The sequence below is a fragment of the Pelobates fuscus genome, chromosome 2, assembly GCF_036172605.1.
Source record: "Pelobates fuscus isolate aPelFus1 chromosome 2, aPelFus1.pri, whole genome shotgun sequence".
Classification (NCBI taxonomy): Eukaryota; Metazoa; Chordata; class Amphibia; order Anura; family Pelobatidae; genus Pelobates; species Pelobates fuscus.
This window is the reverse complement of record NC_086318.1, coordinates 322406760-322433333: the sequence shown is the minus strand read 5'-3', so window position 1 is coordinate 322433333 and position 26574 is coordinate 322406760. Positions and strand designations below refer to the sequence as shown.

Genomic DNA, 26574 nt, shown 5'->3' with positions numbered 1-26574 from the left:
TTATAGCCTTACCAACATATATATGCTCCACTTGTGCCTATTATGCCCTAGCTAACATGTGGACCCACTAGCGAAATGCATAGAAACCTAGGACCTGGGACTTAATCCCATGTAACTTCCCCGTGTTAAACAGAGTGCTAGTCATTATTTTATGCAGGTCACGTCTATCACCCCTCTTCCTTGTAAAACGCTGATTGCTATACACTGACGAGACATGCAGCAAACGTGATATAACAACTTGTTTATCTCTTAAAAAATACATAAAAATTGAGGCATCGCAATTTAGGAATGTAACTTGATTTTGTTGACTGTTGTATCTACCCTATACTGTAAATCTCTCGTACATATCCTCCAATTTCTCTTCTGTACCCCATCTTATATGCCTTTAATAAAAATAAGATTGACAAAAAAAAAAAAACAGGTTGCACTAAATACTGTGTGCATTAAGTACAATAAAACAATTATTTTGAAGAAAAAATAAAAAAAAAAAAAAAATATTGAGAAAAAAGTTTTCATTGTTAAGGATTAAAATTCTTTTAACAACACTAGGCATCTTAATCACTCTCAGTGGAGCACTGAAAAGCTTTTAACACCGAAATTAAAAGACCTTTTTATAATTGGTACTTTTTTTTCATCTTTTTTATTACCCACCCGCACGTTAACATTTTTTTTTTTTTTTTTTTTTAAAGGCCCTTAATTGTGTGGCATACAGCTAAACTATTAAAGCAGCAAAGATTTTTTTGAGTTTCATAAACAAGCTCAATAAAAAAAATCCAACATTTTTTTTTATTTTTATTTTAGTTGGAATATGCATGCACTGCTCTACCCAGAGCCCATTCCTTTGGCGCCCACTCTCCACATGTCAATAGCCCTCCCTTTGTCACTTGATGACGCCTTCTACCATTCTAAGCATGGGGAAAATAACTATCCAGTTCCTTTAACTGTTATGTAAATTTATACTTTGGATACTACTTTTTAGCAGTACACAGTGATAAGTTGCTGTAGTTTTAAGATAGGTGTGAATAAACATTAGAAAAAATCAAAATGTTGAAACATACCAAGAATATGCTTGTAAAATGACCGGGTGAAATAAATGTTTACTAGTTGTCTGTGGTACAGTGCTAAACCCAGGATTTCACCAGCAAATCTAAAGTAGTTGAGATGATCTGGATTGACCGATGAGTTGCTATTTGGCTGGAAAGTTGCTCCTTTTAAGACACAGAAAAGACAAAAAAAAAAAAAGGAATATACATTATAATACATCATATGGTCATGCCCCAATCCACAAAAGTCATAACCAGCCTAATTCAGAATACAGTAAAAAGTAGTTCTACACTAAGTAAGGCAGCAAAATCATGCAATTGAACAAGCCTTAAATGTAATAACTTAAGAAGACTAAACCTACAGATATTCACCAATAGAAGTACAGACACCAAATACAGAAATACAATTCTACTGATAGAACAATGCATTTTCAAATTTACATTTAATAGATGTCTTACTATGCACAAAAATAACAAACACCTAGTGGGGGGGGGATTTAAAAAAAAATAAAAAAATTTGTATTTTTTAAATCCCCTTCATTTAGGTTGCCATTACTATTTTTATCACTTACCATCTGCTGACTGTGTGAAGAGGGCATAGTCCGGATTAATAATTTCAGATGACAATATGTCAAACCACTCTCGTACTACACCTTGGCCCTGCAAAACATACACATTTACTCAATAGATTGTCAGGGCTTTATAGTTAAGAAAACAGTCTCTCTACAGTACTTTCTATTTTAATCAATGACATAATCCTTTAACCCCTTAAGGACACATGACGTGTGACATGTCATGATTCCCTTTTATTCCAGAAGTTTGGTCCTTAAAGGGTTAAAGGAACACTATAGTCACCCAGAACACTTTATCTCAATGAAAGTGGTCTGGGTGCAGCAGCCCTGTCCTTTTAACTGTGCAATGTATATCATTGCAATTTTAAGAGAAGCTTGAATGCACGCAGCACTTGACGTGCAAACGGGTTAGGTCCCCAGGGCTCCTGTAGGAGGAGCATTAGATTAGACTACCGTGGAGGAGGCCATTACTTGTCTGCGATGATTGCGGGATGCAAAAAGGTATGCAGCACCAAGGAAGCCTTGGCACAAACAAAATAAAAAAAAATTATTATTAAAAAATGTTGTTGCAAACAATATTTGTAGCTGTGCAAAGATAGGGCCAGGGGCACTTTAGTGTTCAGAGTACAGGTTTGCATTTCTAATGCTATAGAATTCCTTTAAAAATACCATGACCTTCAAATGAAAAGTTTATTAAAAGAAATGGTTGGCCAACTAAAACACGCAGGTCCAAAATGGAAATCACACAACAGCTTTAAAATCAAAGCCAATTATTCTCATTGAGGTTTATCTACATTGAATCAAATCACATTAGTCCATAGCTTATAGAACAAACAAACCAATAAATTACAATGCATGCCTTAACCTCCCTGGCGGTCAGATTACGTCAGTATTTTTTAATGTTAAAGCGGTACATTGTTTTTACAAGGTATTGTGGTTTTTTTTTTGTTTTGTTTTTTACACCATAGGGACAAGGTAAGTGATACGACAGTGTAATCCCGAGCGTGGCTCTGGGTTACCGCTTTTGGTACTGAAAATTAACCCAGAGCCGTGCTCGGGATTTCCCGCCAGGGAGGTTACTATACACTCACACTAACTTATGGCAACATTAAGATAAAAATAAAATGCTGTGAACAGGAATACTACCGAAGACACAAATTATCCCTTTTAAGATAAAAAAAAGGAAAATAACTAAAATGTTTATTTCAAGCATCATAGTCACTACAGCGCATTACTAGTAGTACCATGACACCGTTTCCCAGTAAGGGGGCAAATCACTTTCACAACTGTGTGCCTCTTACCTGTGCCCCCACTGTGCACAATCTCCCTTCATTGCTGATGAACCATATCAAAGTTTCACAGAGTTACAAAAGTCAGAAGCTGATACGGCCACTCATTCATTGGCTGAGGATGACAACTAAGCTCATTCAGCCAATAAAGGAGTGTCCGTGCACAGAATTTACATTACCTTGAAGGGTCATTCAGGCCGGCTACTGTAGCTTCCAGAGGTGGAGTTACGCCTCCAGCAGCAAACCTAAATATGTATCTTTATGTGTAGGGTTTCATTCTGAAACACTCATCACACCATGACAACTTAAGTGTTCTGCACTTGGGTGACACTTTAAAAAGGCCATATTTAAAATATAATTAGATCCAAATAAAATCTTACCCAAAATAAAATGTAAAAAAATAAATACATAAAACAAACTTTACAGAAACCATGCAGACTTAATGTAAAGTGGAATCAAACAGTAATGGCACCCTTTTCTTGCAGTAGATACAATTAATATCAGGATTATTCTTAAAGTGTAATATTTTCTAGTGGAATCTTTTGTGTAATAGATAGACAAAAATATATACAATTTATCAGATAGCTAGATAGAAGACCACCTCGAACTTGCCTATGATTAGCCCCATGAAATTTAGAACAACTTATGTTTTCAAACTTTCACTGAAAGCCTTAAAGGGAAACTATAGTGCCAGGAAAACAAAGTTGTTTTACTGACCCTATAGCTCCCAAAACTGCCCCATGCCACTTTAAGTCTTTCGCCGTGCCGATACTATTTTTTTTTTTTATTGAGGTGTGTATGTTGACGTATTATTTATGGGTTCTGTAGTTGCTTTATAATGCTGCATTTGTGCATATGTGTGCTGTGATATTGTGCATGCTCATTTGTAGTTCATGGTATCCTGCATGATACCTATGAATGTGGGCTGCTTTTTGAATTGTGTATGGTGGATGATATGTCACATAGTGTATTTGGTGGTGTGTGTATGTGTGGGGCTGCTTGGGCTATTGCATGTGAGAGACTGTTTGGGGGTTGTGTGTGTGTGAATTGTCAGTGGTGTTGTGTTTAGTGGGACTGTGTTTGGTGGGATTAAGTGTATGTTTGTGTGCGGGCTGTTTGTATTATTTGTATGAAGAGGGGGGTTGTTCTGTAGCTCTGTTCATATCTAGTAGTGTGGGTGGCTTCCTTGGGGACCATGCTGACCAGGTGCAGGTCAAGTGCATTGCCTGTGATAGGTGCTGCAGACTTCTCTACTACAGTGTGGATTCCCATTCACAAGTGTGGGGAGGAAGTGATCTAAGATCACTTCCTCTAAGTGCTGCAATGCGTAAATTGAGGATTGTCCCTCACCACCTTTTTGCACTAGCAGATATCTGAAGTTGCACTGGGACTGCTGATAGTCCAAAGCCTGTTTGACTCTAGCCGCCTTGAGTGCCGGTAACCAGTACTTTACCTGGGCTTAATTACCCCCATCCCTACTGTTCCTGAAATCAATAAAAAAATCTAAATCCTCCCTCTCTGGCATCACATATGCAATGCATTTGATTGGATCAAACAACAGTTCCGATGACATCAGATGGGGAGTGGAGAGCAGCGCCAGGAGCTTTGCTCCACACCTGGATTACAGATGAGGCTAATGAGACAATCCAGGCACCAAAACTTCATCTAAATGACTAAAACTGGTTTGGAAAAAGTACGCTTCTTTCCAAGCCAGTTTAGTAAATGGGGAGTGTCATTGACTGGCTGAGAGTGCGAGCTAACTGCTCTCAGCCAATCGGCGGCGCCCCTGCCCGGCAGCACTCTGTGCTTCCTGAATCTGAAAATACAGAAGCAGGAAGCTACTGGGGGCTGGGATTGGACATTGCTACAGGAGGCAACTTTGGCGTTAAACTGTCCAAGAATGGTGTCCAAGAGGGACTCTAGGAGCCTCCTGCATCATACCAATAATTTCATTCAGATGAAGTTGTTTTGGTGCCTGGGGTGTTACTTTAAAGGGAATCTCCAGTGCCAGGAAAACAATCTGTTTTCCTGGCACTGCAGGTCCCCTCTCCCTCCCACCCCACAATCCCCGGTTACTTACCTGAGGCAGCGACGATGTCCTTCGCCGCTGCCTCCTTCTCCGCGCCGCTCCTCCTACTGACTCCGTCGGCCGGTGGGTGAGACTGATCTAGTAGACAGCCACTAGAGGTGGAGTTAACCCTGCAAGGTAATTATTGCAGTTTATAGAAAACTGCAATAATTACACTTGCAGGGTTAAGAGTAGTGGGAGTTGGCACCCAGACCACTCCAATGGGCAGAAGTGGTCTGGTTGCCTGGAGTGTCCCGTTAAGTCTTTTTTCCCAGGTTTAAAATCTAGGTCTTAAAATGAGTTGGTGTAGCCGCTTCCTGAATAGAGATAAGATTATATACATTGAAACCTTTTCGCTCACACAAAATTAGACATACCATGCCTTCTTCTCCATGGAAACGCACCGCGATCCCTTGCTTAAGTTTTTCACAATCTGATTTAAACACCACATCACAGCTGCTCCTAAAAAGAGAATCTAAATATGTAACAATAATTAATTGCACTCTCTTAAAGACTAAAATAACATTTTAAAAATTTTAATGTAACACACCATACCTCTGTGCACAAGCAGTATGTCATTCTCATTCACAGGTCTATGCACCATATCAGAAGCCGGCTGTCCTACGAGCAAATGTTCATAAAACCATTCACATCGCTCCTTAAAAGGCTATAAACAGAAAAGAAAGAAGGGAGGAGGGTTTTCCCAAAACAGTTGTTAAAATTAAAACTCCATACTGTTACTGAAGCAGTATGTTAAAACAATTTGACGGGATTATGCACAATATGTTCGTTCTAGTATAAAAGACCACAACACTAATAAAGCATAGCCTGCCAACTGCTCCTGCTTGGATCTCGAACTTACTTTGAATCTTTCAGAATATCAAACGCAAAATATAAAATCCAATAAATAGATATACATAAAAGAAGATTGTCATGGGGTAAATTAATTTGTTTTCTATGAAAATTACCCCCTTAATTTATTTACTTATTTATTTTAGATAATGGTAAAAACATTCAATTAATTAACAATTTTTGGTTACTATCTCAACAATCTGGAATGAATATTGATTTTATTTTTTTTATAAATGCATTATATACTAGGTGTACAGAAACATTTTATACATACTGCCCTTTGCATGTACCGGATATTATATTAATGTATATGAAGACTGTACTTGGTTATCAACAATCTGCAAAAATGATATTTCCTCTGACTTTTGTTCAGAGCAGGCAATCAGAGGATACATATTCATAACTTTATTTCTACTAAATTTTCTACAAAAAAATGTGCACACCATAGAAAACCCTAGCAGACATACAGATACTCTGAAAGGCATAGTGTTGATTCTATTCGCTTAACAAACACCCCTTTAAAAAGCCTTCATAAAACGTGAGTTGGGAGAGTTTTCTGAAGGTTTTAAGATTATATGATCAGACCAAAGCAGGGAATCTACACCAGAGGAAAAAAATACTAAACCAATAGATAACGTATAAAGAAGGAAGTCAGGGAGGTCTTTTAATTTGTTGTACAATCTTATGTAGGATCACAAATTGAAGACAGATAAGAGCAACTCCAAAATGTAATTATATTAGAAAATAGATTTGGGGTAACACACATTTCTTTTTGTTAAACATACCTGTGCTTTTATAATGTGCATAAATCTTGACATCAGTTCTGGGCACTCCAGAAGAAAATGAAAGTGATCAAAAATGATTTTGGGGTTCCTGAAATAAAGAAAAGTTTTTTTGTTTAACTTTTTATTTTAGTGAAAAAGTGCCTTTGGGGTTCATGAAGTTCCCTGTGAAGGGACTCTCCGGGCACCATAACAACTTCCACAAATGTTCATTTATTTATTTATTTTTTTCTCCCTTTTCTGACTAGTGATCTAGTTATAATCCGATTAGAAAGTAGAAAAACAGAGCAATCCAAGTCATTTCCAGAGTTTGGGATAAAGCGTCCAAGACCTGCTTACTCAATCATTGCAATTAAGTTGTTATAGTGCCCCGAGTGGCCCTTAAAATATAGATCATCCACAAATAAGGCCTCCCTAAGCGCCAAGGGTCCCAGATTGCACCCTAATTCCAGATATAGAGAAACAGGTTTATTCTAAGGGATTCTAATTCTCTTTTAAAATAGTGAGATACATGACCCACTTCCATTGTGCTACAAGACAAATATATCAAGTGTAGCAATGGTATTAAAAGGTTAGTACATATAAGATGTGATATGTGGTCCCACCAAATAGTGCACAAGGCAATGTACCTTATCATTGTGGCATAATTGGCTAAATCACATAAATTCTATAATTAATGCATGCTGCACCGTGCACCCCTTTTGATGTCCTGACCTTGCAGCACATGGCCGGTTTACCCAGGTGATATGCTGAGCAGTTACAAAAGCTTTGTTTGGCATGGGAAGGCATCTCTGACTTGAATCAATGTACAGGACAATTACAGGGAAAAACAATATAACCATTACAGCTACAGTCTATGGGAGCCATCCCTGGTTCTCTATCAAATAGTTACGAGGACCGTGTTTTTTGTTAAATCGCTGCCGAATGGTTTCTCAAAGAACTAGAGGCCACAGCCCAGAGACAATAGACATCAACCATTACATTGAGAAGTAGTAGTTATGCTTCGTAATGCACCATTTTAAGCAAATATTGACAAGGTATTTGGAGGTGAGATTTTTTGTTGTTGTTTACAACCAAATTAAAAATGTATGCAACATTGTATACTTGCTATAATATTAAGTCAATTCTATTATACCTTGGGAAGGAGTGGGTGTCTTTGCTTTAGCATTAGCATACCTACCTTGTAACAAAACATTTTAAAACTTCATCATGTTTGCAGACAAATTCAATGAAACGCGGTGATGTCATTCTAAAACAAAACATAGATATGAATAAGAAATTGATGCCGTGTATTCAATCTCCGTCTCTAGATTTCTGGTTCCTCAACATAATGAATTGCTATCAAAAGGTCAAAATTGCACTTGATGCCTTAAAATTATAATGTACACAAAATATTTATATATGTTAACATATACACATAAAGGAATGCCACACTGCCATTTCTTTTGGGATGTTTAAGATTTATTTTTGGGGGTATGGCTCAAATGTGCTGCACTGCAGTATGTGAAATGTTAATATTACTTGTGTCACAGCAGCATCAACAATACCTTTGGAATTCATGGACGAAACAAGTTAACTATAAAATTACATATACATATTTACACACCTATTTATCCTACAGTTTTGAGGAAAAAATAAATATTTTCTTTATTATGTGGAAATACTTTTTGGGGGAAAATATATAAACAAAAATCAACTTACACATGATTTCAGTTACTTCTCATTTTATTTTAGACTATAAAAAAATAATAATAATAATAATCTGTAATACACCAGTGGTTTATTTGTATGCACATTTACAGATTCCATACAGAAGTATAATTTATTTTTCTTTGCAAAAAATAAATAAATAAAATAAATAAAAGCTATTCACAAAAATCTGAAACACTAAAGTCAAGGTTTCGTTATGGTTACAATGTGAAGATTAAGCATTAAGGGAAATGATGACCTTTACACTGTTAACTGAAAACACTCACCCCTGAGGCATTTGGCAAGAGCACATCATGTAGAAAGCTTGAATGACAGCGCTCAGTCGATTTGCTGTCATTGAGATAACATCCTGACCATCTGCAACAGCATCCTGCTTCCCAGTAGCATCGTAGCTCTCAAAGTCTCCAATGCCTGGTGATATGGATAGATGTTCTTGGCTTCCATTTGTACCAATGGCTGATTGATGAGCAAGAGGAATATCTTGTTGATCCAGTGGGTTTTGCTTAAGCAAAATGCAAGCGATGTTGGTGGAGTCCTTCTTGTTTTTAGACAGTTCAGTGGCTATAAGCACTAGCCATTCGTCTAAGGAATGCCAAAGTAATTCTAAAGGCTGAAATGAATAACACAGAACTTAAAATAAACTATATAATTCAGGTTCTCTAACCAGCAATTGGAAAACAGAAATGAGAAAGTGTCCAATTAAAAAGCTGAAGTACAGGATAGAAGAAAAGCAATATGGATTTGTATTCTTCATTTCAAAGCATGCAGTGAAAGTATATTATTTTAATTTAAAAAGGTGGAAATACTGAAAAATGTACTGAAACCTTTTAGAATGGAAGAAATAAATGAATCGTTATCACAACAGAATATGATGAAGGTACCATGTGAGAGATCTTGTAATAATTTGGAACTATGATAAACCCATTATGGGTAAAGGATGATAGCAGTAACAATGCAATCACTGAATTCACTTAATATCTGCACGTTTCAGATGGTAGAGGTCCAGAATAAATGTGTGAAACTAATTTTACAAATGCTTCATAAATCACTTATATTTCTGTTGCTGGAAGATGGCCTTTTATTAAATGATAAATGCTGATTGCAGAAAAAAACAGACAAAGGCAGTTTCAGCATTAATAACACCACTTTATATATGTATGTGGCGCCCAAAAATGCAATACATATATATAAAAATTTAACATAAAAAAACGAAAAAAAAAAAAAACACTGCACTACACTGAGCAAATGATAACAATATTCATATACACAAAAAGTGTTGTGGATTTAAGACCCTTGCAAAGAAGGAATTTATGAATCAAGATACATATATGGTTGTAGAAAAGTAAATACTGTAGGAGACAGAAAGATTGTCTTTGCTAGATGAAGAGATCACAAAAATGGGGATTGACAAATCCCAGAAAATGTAAACACTGGGGGGGCGGAGCTAGCTACTCAGAACAGACGCAGCCAGAACGGACGCACATGCTGAGAGCTCCAGAAAGAGACCCACTAAATACAAGCATACCTAAACTTAGAGCACTCCCAAAACTACCCAAATCTAACCTGAAGTGATGGGGAAAAAAACAAAACTCTGCAAAAGCAAAGCAGCATCCTCCACCAAAAAATATCGGTGCCCTGCTCCGAGACACACCGCTGCTGCGGCCTTCTAAGATGGCGCATGTCTGCTGACAGACTAAAACAGATTACCCTCATCATGGAAGACAAAAAGTAGCTGTGCTGGAGGACTCTAAGCAGCAGCACAACCTAAGGCTCCGCGGAGTTCCCGAAGACATCATAGACACAGAGGTCCCACACTATCTTCGAAGGCTCTTAAGCGCTATGCGCTCACCATCCAGGGCAAAAGTTATACAATTCGACCACTACTACAGGATCCCCAAGTCTCCCAAAGCTCCGGCCGAAGTGCCACGAGACCTGCTACTGAGTTTCCAGCTACTTCAGAGCAAATAGCTCCTACAATCGTGCAGCCGAGATTTACCTACCTATCATTTTGAAGGCGCAAACCTCTCCTTTTTTATCGATCTTTCCAGAACCACAATGATCTGAAGACAATCCTTGCAAATGGCCGAAAAGCTACTAAGAGATAATGGCGTCAGATACCGCTGGGGACCGGGACAAAAGCGGTCAGTGGAGCATGGCGAGAAGCGACTATACCTTACACAAATTTCAGAAGCGGAACGATTTTTTAAGACACTGAACCTGCCAGTTCTAGAAAACACACCGAGACTTAAAGCAACCACCTCCACTGTATCTCCCTCCTCACCATGGGACGTAGACCACATCCGGCCATTTTACCCCAAACAGAAGCAGGCCATAGTGACACTGCCACCCAAAACCAGAAATTCGCGGCACACTCACTCACAGCACCTAATGCGGTTGTTATGTTAGCGATAGAGTTAGCTCCAACTCCGATTTTCCTTTTATGTTCATTGAGAACTTTTATTTTTATCTTTTAACATTAATCACCTCACAGTGCTGGTTACTGCAAGGCATACACTCCTTTTTCGGGACTCTCATTCCCTCCCATTTAATGCGATTCAATCCGATGATCCTCCATAATCCACCTCACAATGTGCAGGAATAATGTGACATCATGCTATTTTTTATGTTTATATGTGGCACACTTTTCCTTCCATTTTGCCTGCACTTAAAAATGTAACGTACCGTCCTGGTACTTGTATGTGTGACCCAGACACGGTTTGGAACTGGGCTTGACAAATCCCTGAGTTGGGTTGCCACAGCGACACAGAAATGAGAACCAAGGCAGCAAATTTGTGCCTGTCAGGAAAGGGAGATCATTTGAGATTCTGTTAATTTAAACCATGTGATACAGTTGTTACAAAGAGGCCTGATTTGTATTCTCACTTATGTGCAATAAAGCTATTTATTTTTCACCCTTCAGGTTTTAGAATGTGTTTGCACATACAGTTTAGCACAAAAACAGATTGGTGTATTCCCTGGCAAAGGGGAGGGCTTGCAAAGACTGCAGACAGCAGGTTTGCTCTTAAAATAAAGTCACTCAATACGCAAGTATCCCTGCCGAATTGCACACGCAAAAAAAAAATAATTATATGCACAAAAGAAAGACAATGGAGGAGATTTATCTATGCAAAACCAGGTGCTCTTCTGAGGCAAAGTGCTGAATAAGATCTATTAACAATGAAAGTCAAGTTTTCTTTTTCTCCAAACTACAAGATCATCGCGTCCTGGTACCGAACACCGGCGCTCCTCCACAGGATCTTCCCGCCAACCCCTCCAACTTGTTGGAAGTGCCAAGAGGAAAGGGGCACGTTGATCCATATTTGGTGGGAGTGCAGCGCTCTTGTTCCCTACTGGGAGTTAATACGACAAAACATAATTGACGTCCTGGAAGAGATACCCGAGTGGAACGCGGCCCTAGCTCTACTGCATATTTCACAAATGCCGATAGCACGGTATAAAAAAAAAATCGATCTTACGCCACCTACTCAACGCTGCCAGGGCTCTGATCCCTATATATTGGAAAAAAACAGAGACCCCCGGTGTGGAGGAATGGATACGCAGAGTGGAGGACATTCAGGGGGCAGAGGCGATGCAGGCATCTCTACTAGGCAGAGGGGACAGACACGCAGAGCTGTGGCGCCCTTGGTTCGCATATGTGTCCAGAATTCGATAGGGTGGCACGGGGGGGGGGGCCCGGACCCTCGGGGCGGACCCCGCGTCTCAATTCAAAGTTCAATACCCGCAACCTTACCCTTTTCCCTCTCCCTTCTTCTAGGTCACGACTCTTGTGACTATAATACACTCACCTTCCATACCACATACAAGCACTTACATTTGATTTTAATGAAAACAAGCCACGATCACACGACCAGAAGAAAAACAAACAAGACACACTACCACTGTAAATGCTACCCATGGACACACATTCAGATACGGCAGAATTGAGAGCAGACATACGGCACAATGACGGAGAGGGCAGCTTGGACAGGGTGCACATGAAACCCTACCAGACCTAATATACCGGGACATGAGAGCAGCGAATACATAGGCAACTGACATGACGCAGGCCCACTACGTACATATCACGTGCGAGGCCACCCGTCATAGGTCCTCATACAGAACGTGGACACCCATAAGCGACAGGGAGAGCTCGTAGACGCTGTCTACTACAAACGAATTACATAATACATATGACGTTGGGACAAAAATAAAAGTTGGCCCACAACACTGCTAATATGCTTACAGAGGGCCATAAGGCGTAAACATGTCCTGAAATTATGTTTGTTACTACTGAAGGCCTGCGAGCCTAACCTCCCCGTTCTACTCCCCCTACATGTCTTGAAACGACGTTTGTCATTACCAAAGGCCTGCGAACCTAACCCTCCTGTTATATTTTCCTTGGTTGTATTATTCCAAAAAAAAAAAAAGAGGGAAAATGAAACAAATCGCAACAAAATAATGGAGCTCTGCTACTTGGAATGATGATTTATGATTCAAACTGTCCCATACCACATTTGTATGTCAATTGTTTTTCATGACGGCCTGCGAGCCGACTTGTTATCTTATCCTACAACCAACAAATAAAGAGATTTACCAAAAAAAAAAGTTTTCTTTTTCTCTTTAGCGCTTTGCAACAAGAATTTGAATGCTAAATCTTCCCATAGTATGAACGTAAACTCTAAAACAGACAAATACCGGTAGTTCAAATGAGATTGATTCACTTAATTGGATCATGTTTTTGGTATTATAAACAACAACAACAACAAAAAAATTACTTTTGTAAAGAATTTATGATATTTGAGTGGTCATATTAGCTTAAATTCTATGAAGATGCAAAATAATGAAGTATTGCCGTTTCCTGTAATAGCTTTTTTGTTGTTGTTTACAGTAAAAGTAAAGCATTTCTGACCACCGTAAAACAAGCAAACTAGAAAAACTGTAATGCAATGTAGAACAAATCCAGTGTGTCATAAATCTTCCGTGGGATGGGAGAATTGGAAAAGAAACAGGAGTTAAATAAAGAGCTAGTATGTAAGGGACGAGGGAGAGAGGTAACTGGTAAAAACGAATACACAAGTCGGCGTGTTGTTGATATACCCATACATTGACATTATGGTTGTAGTGTAAAATGTATAGATGTAAAGTGTAAAGTGTAAAGTGTAAAATGTATAGATCAGCTTGATGGGAAGGAGCAAAGTACTCATATAAAACTGCTGTAGTGTGCCAAGAAATCCCAATTCACATTTAATCAATTAAATGGAATGGTCATGCTGTGCGAAGTGATGTCCAACTGGCGTGCATTAATGGAATTCTTCATGGTGTGTTATAGAGTAACTGTAATTCATTATTTTATTTAAATTGTTCACATTTCTTGCATTAAATCATGTATACAACATTTCAAAACATGCTGGAGAATGATTCTTTGATGTTATGTATTTTACTGTTTTGAGTGGATATGTTATTTGTGCAAATATGCGAAGCAGTTTGCTGCTTTGTTTATTGCAGGGTTTGGACCACTCTCTGAGTCAACATCCCACATAAAGATGGAATTAATGCCTGCTCCTATTTTTTCTCAACACAGAAGTACCACCAAAAATAAAGATCTCAAATCATCAAAAACCTGGTAGAACTCATACTACACATAACTACTTCAGCTTCAACGGCATCTGCTTACAATCAATGGGAGCGCTATGGGTACTAAATGGCACAGCAATATTCCTGGAGGTTTATGACTGAACTAGAACAGTTTATTAAAATGTATTGGGAAAAAAAACAAAAACAAACTACAAGCCTTTCCAAATACTACCATTACATTGAGGATATATGAAAATCTACTTCTCTGCACAATATGTAGTATTTAAAAATGGCACTCTCAAAGCATTTATATACAGAAAACCCACAGACAGATGTAGCTACTTATACAACTCAAGCTTTCACCCACTGGATACCAAAAAGAGGCATCATTCACAGTAGGGATAGACGAATATTTCTCCAGAGCCAATGCCGCTTATTGGTCACCTTTCAGGCTGATTGTCGATAACTGGTGCCGATATTCTGTACATTTAACATTTTTAAAAAGCAATACAATTTCTACGTAAATCTGAAATTAATTGAACATGCTGACAGCAATCAAACTCCTATCTCTCTCAGGAAGCCAGCACATATGGGGATCACTGAGATCCCAGCATGTACAGTGCTGTTACTGATAGGAGTGTGATTGCTGAAAGCAAGACAGCATGGGAGAGGTGAATAAGTTATCAGTAATACTGGTTAAATTACAAGACCGATACTGATAATCAGTAATATGTTGAATAGCAGTCCTAATAATCAGCAGAATCTGACCTAATCTGATACAAAAACTGTTTAACACAGAGCATAGGTCTCCACCTTGCAATAAACCACACTGCAAACTGTGTCCTCATATCTGCCCAAATAACATAGCCACTCACAACTCTAAAACACATACCATCAAATGATCCTGTACGTCAAGAAATACTGTATACATGATTGAATGCAAGAAATGTGATGGAGAAACCATCAATCAAAATTAAATTAAATACATACAGATACTCCAACATGCCATGAAGAAGTCCATTACTGCACACCACTTGGACACCGCTATACACAGCATGACCATTCCATTCACGACCTTAATAATCAATACTCAAATAGAACTACAAAAATACAATGGAGAGGAAAGCATTTAAGTCCAGAATTATAATTTCTTCAACACCAATGATAATGGATTAAATGTAGACAGGGGCTTCATGGCAAACTACAGAAGTTTTAAGAGTACTTTGCACCTTCTCATCACATACACAGGCTTAACCCAGTATATAAGTTTCTCGCCCTCACATTGGTTTTTTTCCCCCCCACGTCATCCATCCCAGGGCAGATTTACAACAACCTAGAATAGTGTTTTGATGGTTTAACCTTTGCATTACAGCTAAAAGATCAAAAGCTTGCTCCTTTTGTTGGTCAAAAAAACACAAAACTGCAATACCTCATTATTTTGCATCTTTATAGAATTTAGCAGGTGGAAGGACATTTTTTTTTTTTTCAAACCACACACGGATAGTGGTAAAAAAAAATCTATGCTATACTAAACAATTAAAAAAGCAAAAATAGGGGTCGGGGCTTGACCTGCAAGCTGAACGGTCGCATGGTGGAAGAGCTCCTGCCACACAGACTGTTTATAGGGAAATGCTCACAGACTTCATGCCTAAAACAATACCGGGGTACGCTACCCATGATGGGGGCACCCTGGTGAATCACTCGATGCCAAACTCTAGTGTTTCCCGCAATCGAGAACCCATGGTGGCAGGCCGCGGCCTGCGGTGGACAGAGCTGGGGGGGACGCCCGCTCCCCTCGCCCCTACGCCGGAGGCACCAAACCACGGACTACCTGCTCCCCCCCCCTCAGGACCGGTGGGGTGTGATCCCGGTCCAACCTCTCCAGGCAGTGCAACCTCACAGGCAACCCCTAGCCAAGCGGGCCCATACAATGGAGGATGCCGCATGCAGAAACGACTATTGCCTCGAATGGCACCCCACTCTGACCAAGCTGGATGCCATATTCAACGCCTTCTGGGCGCACCTGGCTAATAAAGAGCGGCATACCAAAGCCCCAGTGCACTCACCTGATGAAAAACCAGCATCTCTCCACCACAGACGCACGGGCATCCACCCAAAGGGACCTAAAAGATGGCGCAGAAAACGAAGACTCCCCCTGCTGGCACACAAACTGGCGGGAAAGCGCCACGCAGTAAAGCCAGCTCGAAGTGGCCTACAAACACCCCCCAGACCCGGCATGAAGCCGCGACCTGCAAAGCAGACAACAACAGACAAGCCTGCTTCAAAGCTCCGAACCCGCTCAACAACACGGAGAGCCCCAGAATACCGGAGAGAAACTCTACTTACCCACTTCATCGGAACAGGCCCCTACAGTAACAGGCGGGCGAGACAGTCACTGGAGCTCCTTACTCTGCGCCTTGCTGTGCCCCGGCAGGACTTCCAAATATACCAGACACCCTTCTATGCGCTGGGTATAGGATGAAAGAACTCACGGGAAACAGCGGGGGTACATGCCCAAAGCCTCTGTTATAATGGACGCTATCCATACCACACTACAGCCTCCCCAACAGAGACTAACCAACGACATAGCTCCCAAAAGTTTTATTCTATTCTGTTTGATCGCCTTCACCTTTTTAACATCCTGTTAATAAGTTTATCAGATATGTATAGTGCCTCACTACACGCATCAGGCATCCCCACTTTTCACCTGTTGCCTATTAACCTTAAAATGACAAGCCTGCCTGCCTGGCAAATTTCATGATTATTTTTCCTCATAGACACTCGAGACTTACAAGCATACATCACACAAACAGTAATAGCACACAATGACCACCATGTATAATTGTACATATAGGACAAACTTGATTAATCGATGTTCAAGCTACTTCACTAACCATGTGTGCAACTATCTCACTCGTATTCAAACCTTACTAAAAAATGTGCCGATTCATCGAAATGGAACAAATCAATAGTTTAAAGAGTTTTATATAACATGTAACAGGTTTCATTATGTCTTTTATGCATTCCTGCATCTGCTCACTGCGACAGTGCAGGAAGATCTGTTAACATATGCACAACAAAAATAAAGAATTAAAATTAAAAAAAAAAGCAAAAATAGCAAACACAAAATAAAAAATTAAATTCCAACAATGATATAATATACAAAACTAAAATAAAAATTGAGTAATTTGGTGGTTTGAGCGTCACAAAAATCTACTTTGCATTTGTAAGAAACGTGAAGAAACAGAACGAGAAGTTTCTTTTACAGTAGAATCATATCAAAGTGCCCCCTCATTTTTATACGAGATGGTAACCATTATCAACTGCAAACCAGAATGTTATGTGGCTCAAATCTTTGCCAATTCTGGCCCTCCATGGTTTTAGTGGTAATTATAGTTGTACAAGAATTGCTCAGTATTCGTTCCTGAAAAGCCATTAAGTGGTCAAGCTACTCACGAGCCGTTGTATGGTGTGTTCATGAATTGAATTCTCCATTAACTGTTTCACCTTCTAGTGGCTTCCAAAAATAAAATGCTGCATTGCAGTGATATATAAAAAGAGTTAAACTAAGCTGCTGTCTTGGGACAAATGGGATGGAGGAATATATCAAAACACTTGTATGGTGTACACATGGTGTTTTATGCTTTTTTCCTGAAATTATAGAATATCATGCTGAATTCCCCATCTAACTTCAATATCTTAGGTTTCGTGAAACACTTCGACTGTAGAATTAAGGCCACACCAACCTGCTAGGTCTATAAAAGGGGGACAGTGTACAACATACACTGGGAGTGCCATTATGAAATGCTTAAGAATTAACTACACTATTAGTGTCTGTTCAAACGCTTGCTTCCGCAGATATTGGTTGTTGTGACCAACAAGAATTCATTCTTGGAATGAGACTTGTGGAGTTTGAGTAAACACTGATATGAAACAAGTCGGATCAAATTCTACAAGAGTTTGTTAATTAGTAATCTGCAATATCCCCCACCCCCCTGTCAATTGTTTTTAAGTATTAAATATTTAATATCCATAATGCATAAAAAGGAGGTCAAATTAATCAATGAGTGTTCCTCTAACATCTGAATTACCTTACGTTTGGGCTCAGGAATACATTTTTGAATAATGGGGTTTCATCATGAATTGTCAGCTCCACTCTACAATAACTGAATGAAACCATTGTCCTAACTTTGCAGATTTATTTATTTTTTATAAATAAAATTAAGAAACACAAGGAACTTCATAAAATATTAAGTATGAATCCTTAAGTGTGTAAGTATTATGTCAAACTAAAAAAGGGAAGAAAAAAAAAAGAATGGACAACCTTTTTAAATCAAGTACATAAGTGGGAGAGGATGGTAAATTGGTAGCAAGGAGGAGGTTAATAGCGAAACGTAAACCAATCTATAGGCTAATTGAGCCAGAGGGGGAAAGAAAAGGCAAAGAAGATGAATTGAACTTAAAATTGATATGCATGATATCAACAAAACTTACGTCCTGTTCAGAAGGGGGTTGATAAATGTGTGCATGCTTTGTCATATTCATCTCTTTAACGTCTATCTTCCTAAAAACGTCATATACTTTTCTGACCTTTAACACCTGGCTTCTGGGCGTTTTGTTTCCGTTGTAACCCATGTCGTTTCCGTTACTGGGAGAAGAAGGTCCAATCCGGAAAACATGGCAAAATATCCTCACGATCCGCAGCAAACTCTTCATCTGAGCTTCGTAACTACTAGATATGCTGTGGAGGAAACACTTTATATTAGATTTACAGTGAGTTATTTTTTATATTGTGGTTATCCCAATAAGCTCTATTCAAGTCTAAGACTTTGTCAAATAGCATAAAAAAAAAAAAAAATTATATATCTCATTTAACTCAATAAAACCCAGTTACCAGGATAGTCAAGAGTCAAATGTTCTTATGCACATCTTATGATGTGAATAGTAAGCACATACTTACTATTCTCATCAATACAGTTATTCATTCTGTATGAGGATGTTTTTGTAGCTATGGGAAATGGTAAATTAGGCCACATTGACACCAACACGGACTATACCTGAAGTTTGCTCTGAGAGTTTTCCCACTGAGTCCACAATGATTTAAATGGGAAACAATTACAGGAATTTAATGCATTTGCTCCAAATCAGATAGGATACTTCCCAAATAGCAAAATAAATAAATATTAAATGAAAAACAATTACATGCATTATGGATGCATAGTGGTATGCAAAATGAGATTCACACACTAATTTCCAGAAGCCTAGATGCTTCCCCCCCCCCCCCTTTGCAAATAGCTTGACAATATACCTCTGTTGTGCTTTAACAGATCACCACTGAAACATCAAAATAAAATGTCATTCAATAAGAACAACAGATAAATAGTGTTTGTTTTGTTTTATCCCAAACCAACAAACTAAATATACTATAATCTATTTGTGTAAAATGTAGAGTATCCTGCATAATGAACCATAAGCTAAACTAACTATAGTAAATGCAGGGAGAGCTGGATTACTCAAACATAAGATTTAGCTCAATCTACAAGAGAGGAATGTGTATGATGACTATTTATTACAATTACAATGATAATATCAGACCTCAAAATAATCAATTTGTAATATATAATAAATCTGGATGGAGAGTTAGCTCAAAAAGCAAAGAAAAAGGTATATAAAAAATAAATAAATAAATAAATACATAAGTAGGCATCCACGGGCTTTTTATTACAAACGCAGGAAGTGGACCTGCGTTACAAGGTGGGAGCAGCCTTTTGCTGAGGACTAACTGCACAGCTTAAGCAGAGTTGGGAGGCCTGGATACAGTGGCATAGAAGGCAAGGAAATAAAAAAGCTAGAATATAGGTCATCCATATGTATGAAGGAGGGGGGGGGGGGGAAACACATTCACATAGCAAAATATAAGCCCGTAGGTATGAAATATGCATAAAGTAATCCAAAAAAATATTATTGGCTCTGTATGTGTGAACCAGCTCACATTATAAGATCTCTCATCTTAACAGAGTGTCCTACACAGGACCCTGCAAGGGAACTAGTGTTCTCAGGACCCAGCTTCCTGTTCCACGATGGCAACTTTAGACTACGCAAAAGGTCCGCAGATCCTCCACAGCCAAAAGTCAGAATGGTGTCCCCACTGTGCACCACTAGGGTTCCCAATGCTCCCCACCGATATGCAGAATGGTAGATCACCAAAGACTTTCATCGAACAATTTCCTACAGTGACGTTGGGATGGTTTCTGGAGCGGGCCATCATGTCCCAAGTGATAGCAATTATATGCCTGAGTGCATCTGCAGGGGCAGTAGGACCCTTCTCAATCCTGAAAAAAGAAAAAAAAAAAATCATCTTCGCCTGTGTACCCAAAAATACTTGCACCGGCCCTGCCTCTTGGTACTCCATATCGCCAATGTGTCAGCTTAGTCCTCCTTTCTCCGTCTGCACCCCAACAAAGTCTGTTTCTAGAGTTCACGTAGGTTGAGCAAGAGCTTTTTAATGTCCCCTTTTATGAAGGACAAAGTCTCCGTGTCAGAGTCTGTCATCTGGTACACTCCGCTTAGGGCCTCTGATTGGGACCATTGAATTCTGATTCGCTGAAGTCTTGTGGCCTAGAGGCCGCCATATTAAGCTGTCGAAGGACAAACATATCAGGCAGGTGGGAGCCCTCTGAGTGAGCTAAATTTCAGTGTTTTTGCCCAATCACTCTGTAGGGGGTGATCCAAGTTTTTTTTGCCCAGCAAAATGTTTTCAAATACTGTGGAAAACCAGTCATTATCCAAAATATGGACACAGAGCTCCACACAGACATGTCTGGTCATTTGCACAGCTAGCCACTCCCTACCCCACACATGCTAGCTACAGTTATTTTTCATGATTTTTTTTTTTTAAATCTCATCTCCTAGAAGACAGATCCACTGTATATTTATTCAAATCAAACATAAAAATACGAGGTAAAGCTTTGTCTAGTGTCTGTGGCAGAACCACGGCTTATTCGTGTGTTTTTCCCCTTCTATTTTGTATATTGTGCCGTTTCCCCGTTTGGGAGCGTCCATGCGAACAGAACCCATTCATCTCCCGAACGGGAACTAACCCGGTGCCCCATTAGAATGTACTCACCAATTACTTAGAACGGTCCCACCAATAACATAAATGTGAAACCGCAAGGGAAGTAATTAATGAGTGTTCACCTGGGAGGCAAAGACACTAGGTCCCTTTTCCCACGCCTTAGCTCCCAGGCACAAAGGATCCTGGGATGAAGACCCGTCTGTTTGTGTGGAAGATCCCTTGCAGGGAGTTATGCATAAAAGCCGTGTGTGGCACAGTAAAATCGTATTGTACTCCCAGAGCGGTGTGTCGTCCAGTTACTTGGGGAAGTGGTGTCTTTATACTTTAAGTGGTTCCAGAGTGGCTGAGGGAAGGAATTATCAGAGGTAACCGGTCAGGTTACCCGTGGTCCGATACAGTGTTATTTAGTAAATAACAGATCAGGTGGAAAAGAAGCAATGTGTTTCTTGATCCTTATGGACATTTCTGTCCAATAAAAATAAAAATTGTTCATAAAAATTTATGATATACCATGGAGAAGGAGGGGTAGAGAGGAAAGTGAAAACCCGCTGTCTGATATTCATTATCCACATGATCATCATTGGCCGACTATGTTAAACTATCAGAATGAGTTGATTTGCCAATAAATTATGTTAATGTAATTTCGCTTTATTATAACTCACTCATTTTCTTCTGATCCACTGGGACCCGTACTGTATTTATCGCTGCTGATCTTGTCTGTGTCAAACACAATATTGTAACTTAAAAAAAACGAATGCATGTTTTCATTCTATTGATATGTGCCTCATGTGATTAAAGGGGCAGTCTAAACACCAAATTATATTAATAAACCTTAATAATGCATTTTGCTAATCAAACCAACAGTTTTGAAAAATGGCACAGTTTACATTTTGGTATTTCATTGAATCTATCCTGACTGAAATAAATTCAATTATTTAATCTATTTTATGTTGAGTCAGTAATCAAATATCCTAATGGTGACTCTGTGTGCGTACAATGCATCTTATAAGGAAACACCGGATTGGAGTTGATGACTTCCCCACAAAAGGGTCGGGCTGGAAAGTTTTATGGCTATTTTAACCCCTTAAGGACCAAACTTCTGGAATAAAAGGGAATCATGACATGTCACACATGTCATGTGTCCTTAAGGGGTTAAAGGGATATTTTTTATTTTTGTTTTGCTTTTAAAAAAACGAAAGCAATCCATTAAGTGAACACATCTAAAATTATATATATTTTTTTATGTGTTCCTCAAATCAAAATATTTAAAAGAAAGGTGAGCAAAGAAGTTGAAGAATGCATAAAGTAATAACCTCAGTAACAGTGGTAAAAAAAGATGCAGGCCCAGCTGTATCTTTTCCAACAAATATTACATTTCCCATTAGTCACAAAATACACTGACAAGCCACAACATTAAAACCACCTGCTTAATATCATGTAGATCTCTTTTGTGCTGCCAAAACAGCTCTGATGCATTGAGGAATGGACTCCACAAGACTTCTGAACACGATCTGTGGTATCTGGCATCAAGACACCAGCAGATGCTTTAAGTAAAAATTGGAAAGTTAGGGCCTTCTTGGATAAGATTTATTGTTCCAGCACATCCCACAGATGCTCAATCGGATTGAGATATGAGAAATTTGGAAGCCAAGGCAACACCTTGAACTCTGTCATATTCCTCAAACCATTCCTGAACAAATTTGCAGTGTGGCAGGGTAGATTATCCTGCTGACAGAGGCCACTGCCATGCAGCCAAAGTGCTGGTCCATGCCTCTATCATCTTTCACCTTGAGAACTGCAGTCCGCTTCTTAGTGGTCATACGCATTCCCAGGTGACCCCATTACAATCTACAATGAATGTAGCGGCGAGGCTCAAACTTCCGGTCTACCCACACTTCCCATGCCTCCCCCCTCTGACAGTCCGTACACTGGCTTCCCATAAAATAAAAGGCTCAATTTAAAATTCTGGTGCTTGCTTACAAATCTTTACATAACGCTGCTACTTCCTACCTGTCCTCACTATACAAAAGTATGTCCCGTCCAGGGCCCTATGTTCTGCCAAAAAGCCCCAAAGAGCTACGCAGCAAACTGTGACACACTGTGTGTTCTTACAACCTTCTATCATGGTCATCATTACATTTTTCAGCAAATTGAGCTACAGTAGCTCTTCTGTGTGATCAGACCAGACAGGTTAGCCTTTAATCCCCACGTGCATCAATTGGGTGCCCATGACCCAGATGCTTTTTCACTGGTTGTCCCTCAATGCACCACTTTTGGTACGAACCACTGCATACTGGGCTACAGCCAACAAAACTTGCTGTTTTAGTGATGCGCTGACCCAGTCATCGAGCCATCACTATTTGGCCCTTGTCAAAGCCACTCAGATCTTTTTGCTTGCCCATTTTTCTGCTGCTTCCAACACATGACTGCCCATGCTGCCCAATATATCCCACTCTTTGACAGGAGCCATTGTAAAAATATGATCAGTGTTATTCACTTCAGTGGTTTTAATGTTTTGGCTGATCAATGTAAGGTGGGCTCTCTCAAGGTGTGTATTTAAACTACACACACACAAAGAAATATTGGGTACACACTGAAGTATTTGTGAAAAACTTAACAGCACAGTAACTTACAATCTAGTAACACGCATATAAATGTGGTCTATTTAACATCTATGTAATCAAAGTCATATCTAAACCACCTTACAAATATTAGTAACAAAACAATCATCCAAAAGCTCATCCGATTATAGTTTATACTATGAACAATCAATAATCATATATTGTACAATATTTAAATGGCGAGTGAAACTTTAAAGGACCTCAATTTAATGAAGTTGTTATGGTGTGAAGAGGTCCTGCAAAGAAATAAAAATAAATCTCCCATATGGATTCCATGAAAAAATGAGCATCTGTCATTTGTGATAAGTAAGTAACCAAATCCAATGCTTGAATTCATATAGAATCACACATGTTTCAGTCAATCACAATGTCCTGTGCTGGACCATTGCAAAATTTCACAAACCATGACACTGGCTGGATGATCTGAAACACAGAACATCCACGAACATACTAAAGAACGAGTCTACCTTGCATCCAGAAAGAGAAAGAGGAATGATATTATTTGTACAACGTCTTCTCAATTTTTGGGGACTGCTATGCATGACAATACCTCACTACATCAAACTTACCTTAGAAGTTTGTGGCCATTTGTTGTAGCTACTTCAGCGAGACTCGTTAGTATCCTAAGGTACTGACTTTCACTCTGTTGTGACAAATGCTCAAGGACCTGGCGCAGCTTTAAAAAAAAAAAAAAAAGTTAAATACTTTTATATACAATATTACATATACAGTTCAATATTTGCTGTACCAGCAGTTTATGTGTAAAGAAGAGCGATATACACGGTAAGAGTATGTAAAAAGTAAATCTACATTATAAAATGTAAATATATATATATATATATCACTTAAGATTATATTCCTAAAGTACTTGGTGCCTCCTGCCACCTTCACTTTGTTTATGCAATTTTAAGCTTGCGTATCTTTCAGCTCCTTAATGTGCCTCTTGTTTATTCCCCCAAATGTGTTCACCATTCTTGTATGACTATCTACTCCTCAGCAAAATAGTGCAATGTTCAGTTACACGCTCACCCTACCAGCCATTTACTCTCCTAAAACATCATGGCATACGCATTTCCATTCATCAACCCAAATCCTTTTCCCTTTATGTCAAAGGTGAATTTTTAGCATAATGCAAGGTTTTATTAAATCCAGTTTTACTTGTAATTAATGGTTATATCTCAAATTTATATTATTTGCCAAGATTGCATTATGGCATCACTTACTGGTACCACACACGTGCATGCATGCATGTTATTAGGCACAGCAGTCCCAGCTGGATGAGTGCAAAACAAACAAAAGTTAGGCGCTCACTATAAGAGACAGGCGGCAGTTACATAAGCAAGGATTCCTAAACCTTGCTCGTAAAAAAAAAAAAAAAAAAAAAAAAAAAAAGAAAAAGAAATAGGGTAACCGCGCCACGTATAGATGGTGAGTTAAATGGTATGGATAAGATATAACCCTTTAGTGCAATATACAGAATTAAAAGACTTGCATATGTATACAGGGATTTTTTTTTTTTTTGATCAGCCACAGGAATCTCAAAAGGATATAAACACAGACAAATAATAGTGCAATATAGAAAAACTATAAAAGTGCATAAGAGAACTCACTCTCACTTTTGGGAGCTACTGAGAACGCTGCTGTAATTGGCAACCAACACTTCCACGCCAATTGCAGCAGCGTTAGTAAAAGTTAGTTCTCTTTAAAGGCACTTTTATAGTTTTGCTATATTGAACTATTATTTGTCTGTGTTAATTTCCTTTTGAACAAAAATATATTACCTGTATACATATGTATGTATTATAATTCTAAATGCTGCAGTAAAAAGTTGTAATATTTTATCCATACGATTTAACTCACCATCTATACAAGGTGTGGTTACCCTCTTTTCGCTTTATTGTGTTACTAAATGGATAAGTGCTGACCTGAGTTAAGTGCTGGTCACATAAACATGGTAAATTAGTCATATAAAAATATAGATTCTAGTTTTGTCTAAAGGGCCAAGGATGATAATTTTATTCTGGTTTTACAAACATTAATAATCACAATTGTTAAAAGCAATTACACAAAGGCAACATTACCATATCCTCTTTAATGTCATCATTCTGAGTCATTTGGATTAATGTCTGGAATAGCCGTGGATGATGCTGTATAAGTATATGACAGGTTTCACCATAACCACCCTTACAAAAAAAAACAAAAAAAAAAGTATATGAAAAAACAAAATATCAGTTTAGGTACATGGAAATAAAATTAATTATGTTAATGTAGCACTAACTATGCTCAACTGATATCTTTGAACAGCAATACCACCTTCAAAAATCTCTCATAGCCAGGAGAGGAATTAGTAGCTATGCATTTAAACGGTAAAGCGATGTTTCTGTGTGCTCTGAATTAGAGCAGGTGCGTGGTCGTTCTGCGCTACAGGTTATAGGCTGGGAAATATAGTAAGGCATAAGACAGAGTAAGTAACTGGAAGTTTGTCAAGGCAGCGGGGGGCAGGCCCCACCACCAGGTTCGGGTTGTGCGTAATCGGGGTAAGCAGGTTCGGTGAAGTGGTGAGCTGCCGGGCGTACCACAGGCTGCACCAGACTGAGGGTGGCGTCAATCATGGGATTGCCGGTTCTTAGTTCAGTGAATAAGGCTCCACCGAGCAAGAGCCGGGAGGGAATTGTACCTCGGGAATGTTGTGTTTTCATGGTTTTAGGGCTCGGGCAGGCACGTCAATCCACCATTCTGTGCAAATGCACTGCCTGGTATTATGTTATCATGGGCGGCAGCCCCGTACCCCCTGCCTACTTCGGCCACTCCAATACAGTCCTATGAATGCGCGTCAGCCGTTCGTCCCACACAAACCGGCAAATGGCTGTCTGTAAGGTCCGGAAGAATGTCTGCGGGACTGTTGTGGGTAACATCAGGAAAAGATACAGCAGTAAGTTCATCTTGACCGCGTGAATGTGGCCGAACCAGATGTATTGTGTTGACCAG

The 26574-nt window shown here is 39.0% G+C and overlaps 1 protein-coding gene across 2 annotated transcripts in view; it reads right to left on the bottom strand.

The window, feature by feature from the left end:
- HACE1 (HECT domain and ankyrin repeat containing E3 ubiquitin protein ligase 1) overlaps positions 1-26574 on the bottom strand; it is a 78607-nt gene that overhangs the window by 30583 nt on the left and 21450 nt on the right. The window contains exons 9-18 of one of the 2 annotated variants that reach the window (XM_063443549.1): positions 25668-25769; positions 24156-24262; positions 18385-18631; positions 8583-8926; positions 7787-7855; positions 6610-6697; positions 5528-5639; positions 5350-5447; positions 1616-1703; positions 1059-1208 (exon numbers count right to left, since the gene is read on the bottom strand). In XM_063443549.1, coding sequence (XP_063299619.1) covers positions 1059-1208; positions 1616-1703; positions 5350-5447; positions 5528-5639; positions 6610-6697; positions 7787-7855; positions 8583-8926; positions 18385-18631; positions 24156-24262; positions 25668-25769 — 1405 coding nt within the window. The remainder of the gene's footprint in view (positions 1-1058; positions 1209-1615; positions 1704-5349; positions 5448-5527; positions 5640-6609; positions 6698-7786; positions 7856-8582; positions 8927-18384; positions 18632-24155; positions 24263-25667; positions 25770-26574) is intronic. The other variant, XM_063443548.1, reaches the window with a different exon arrangement.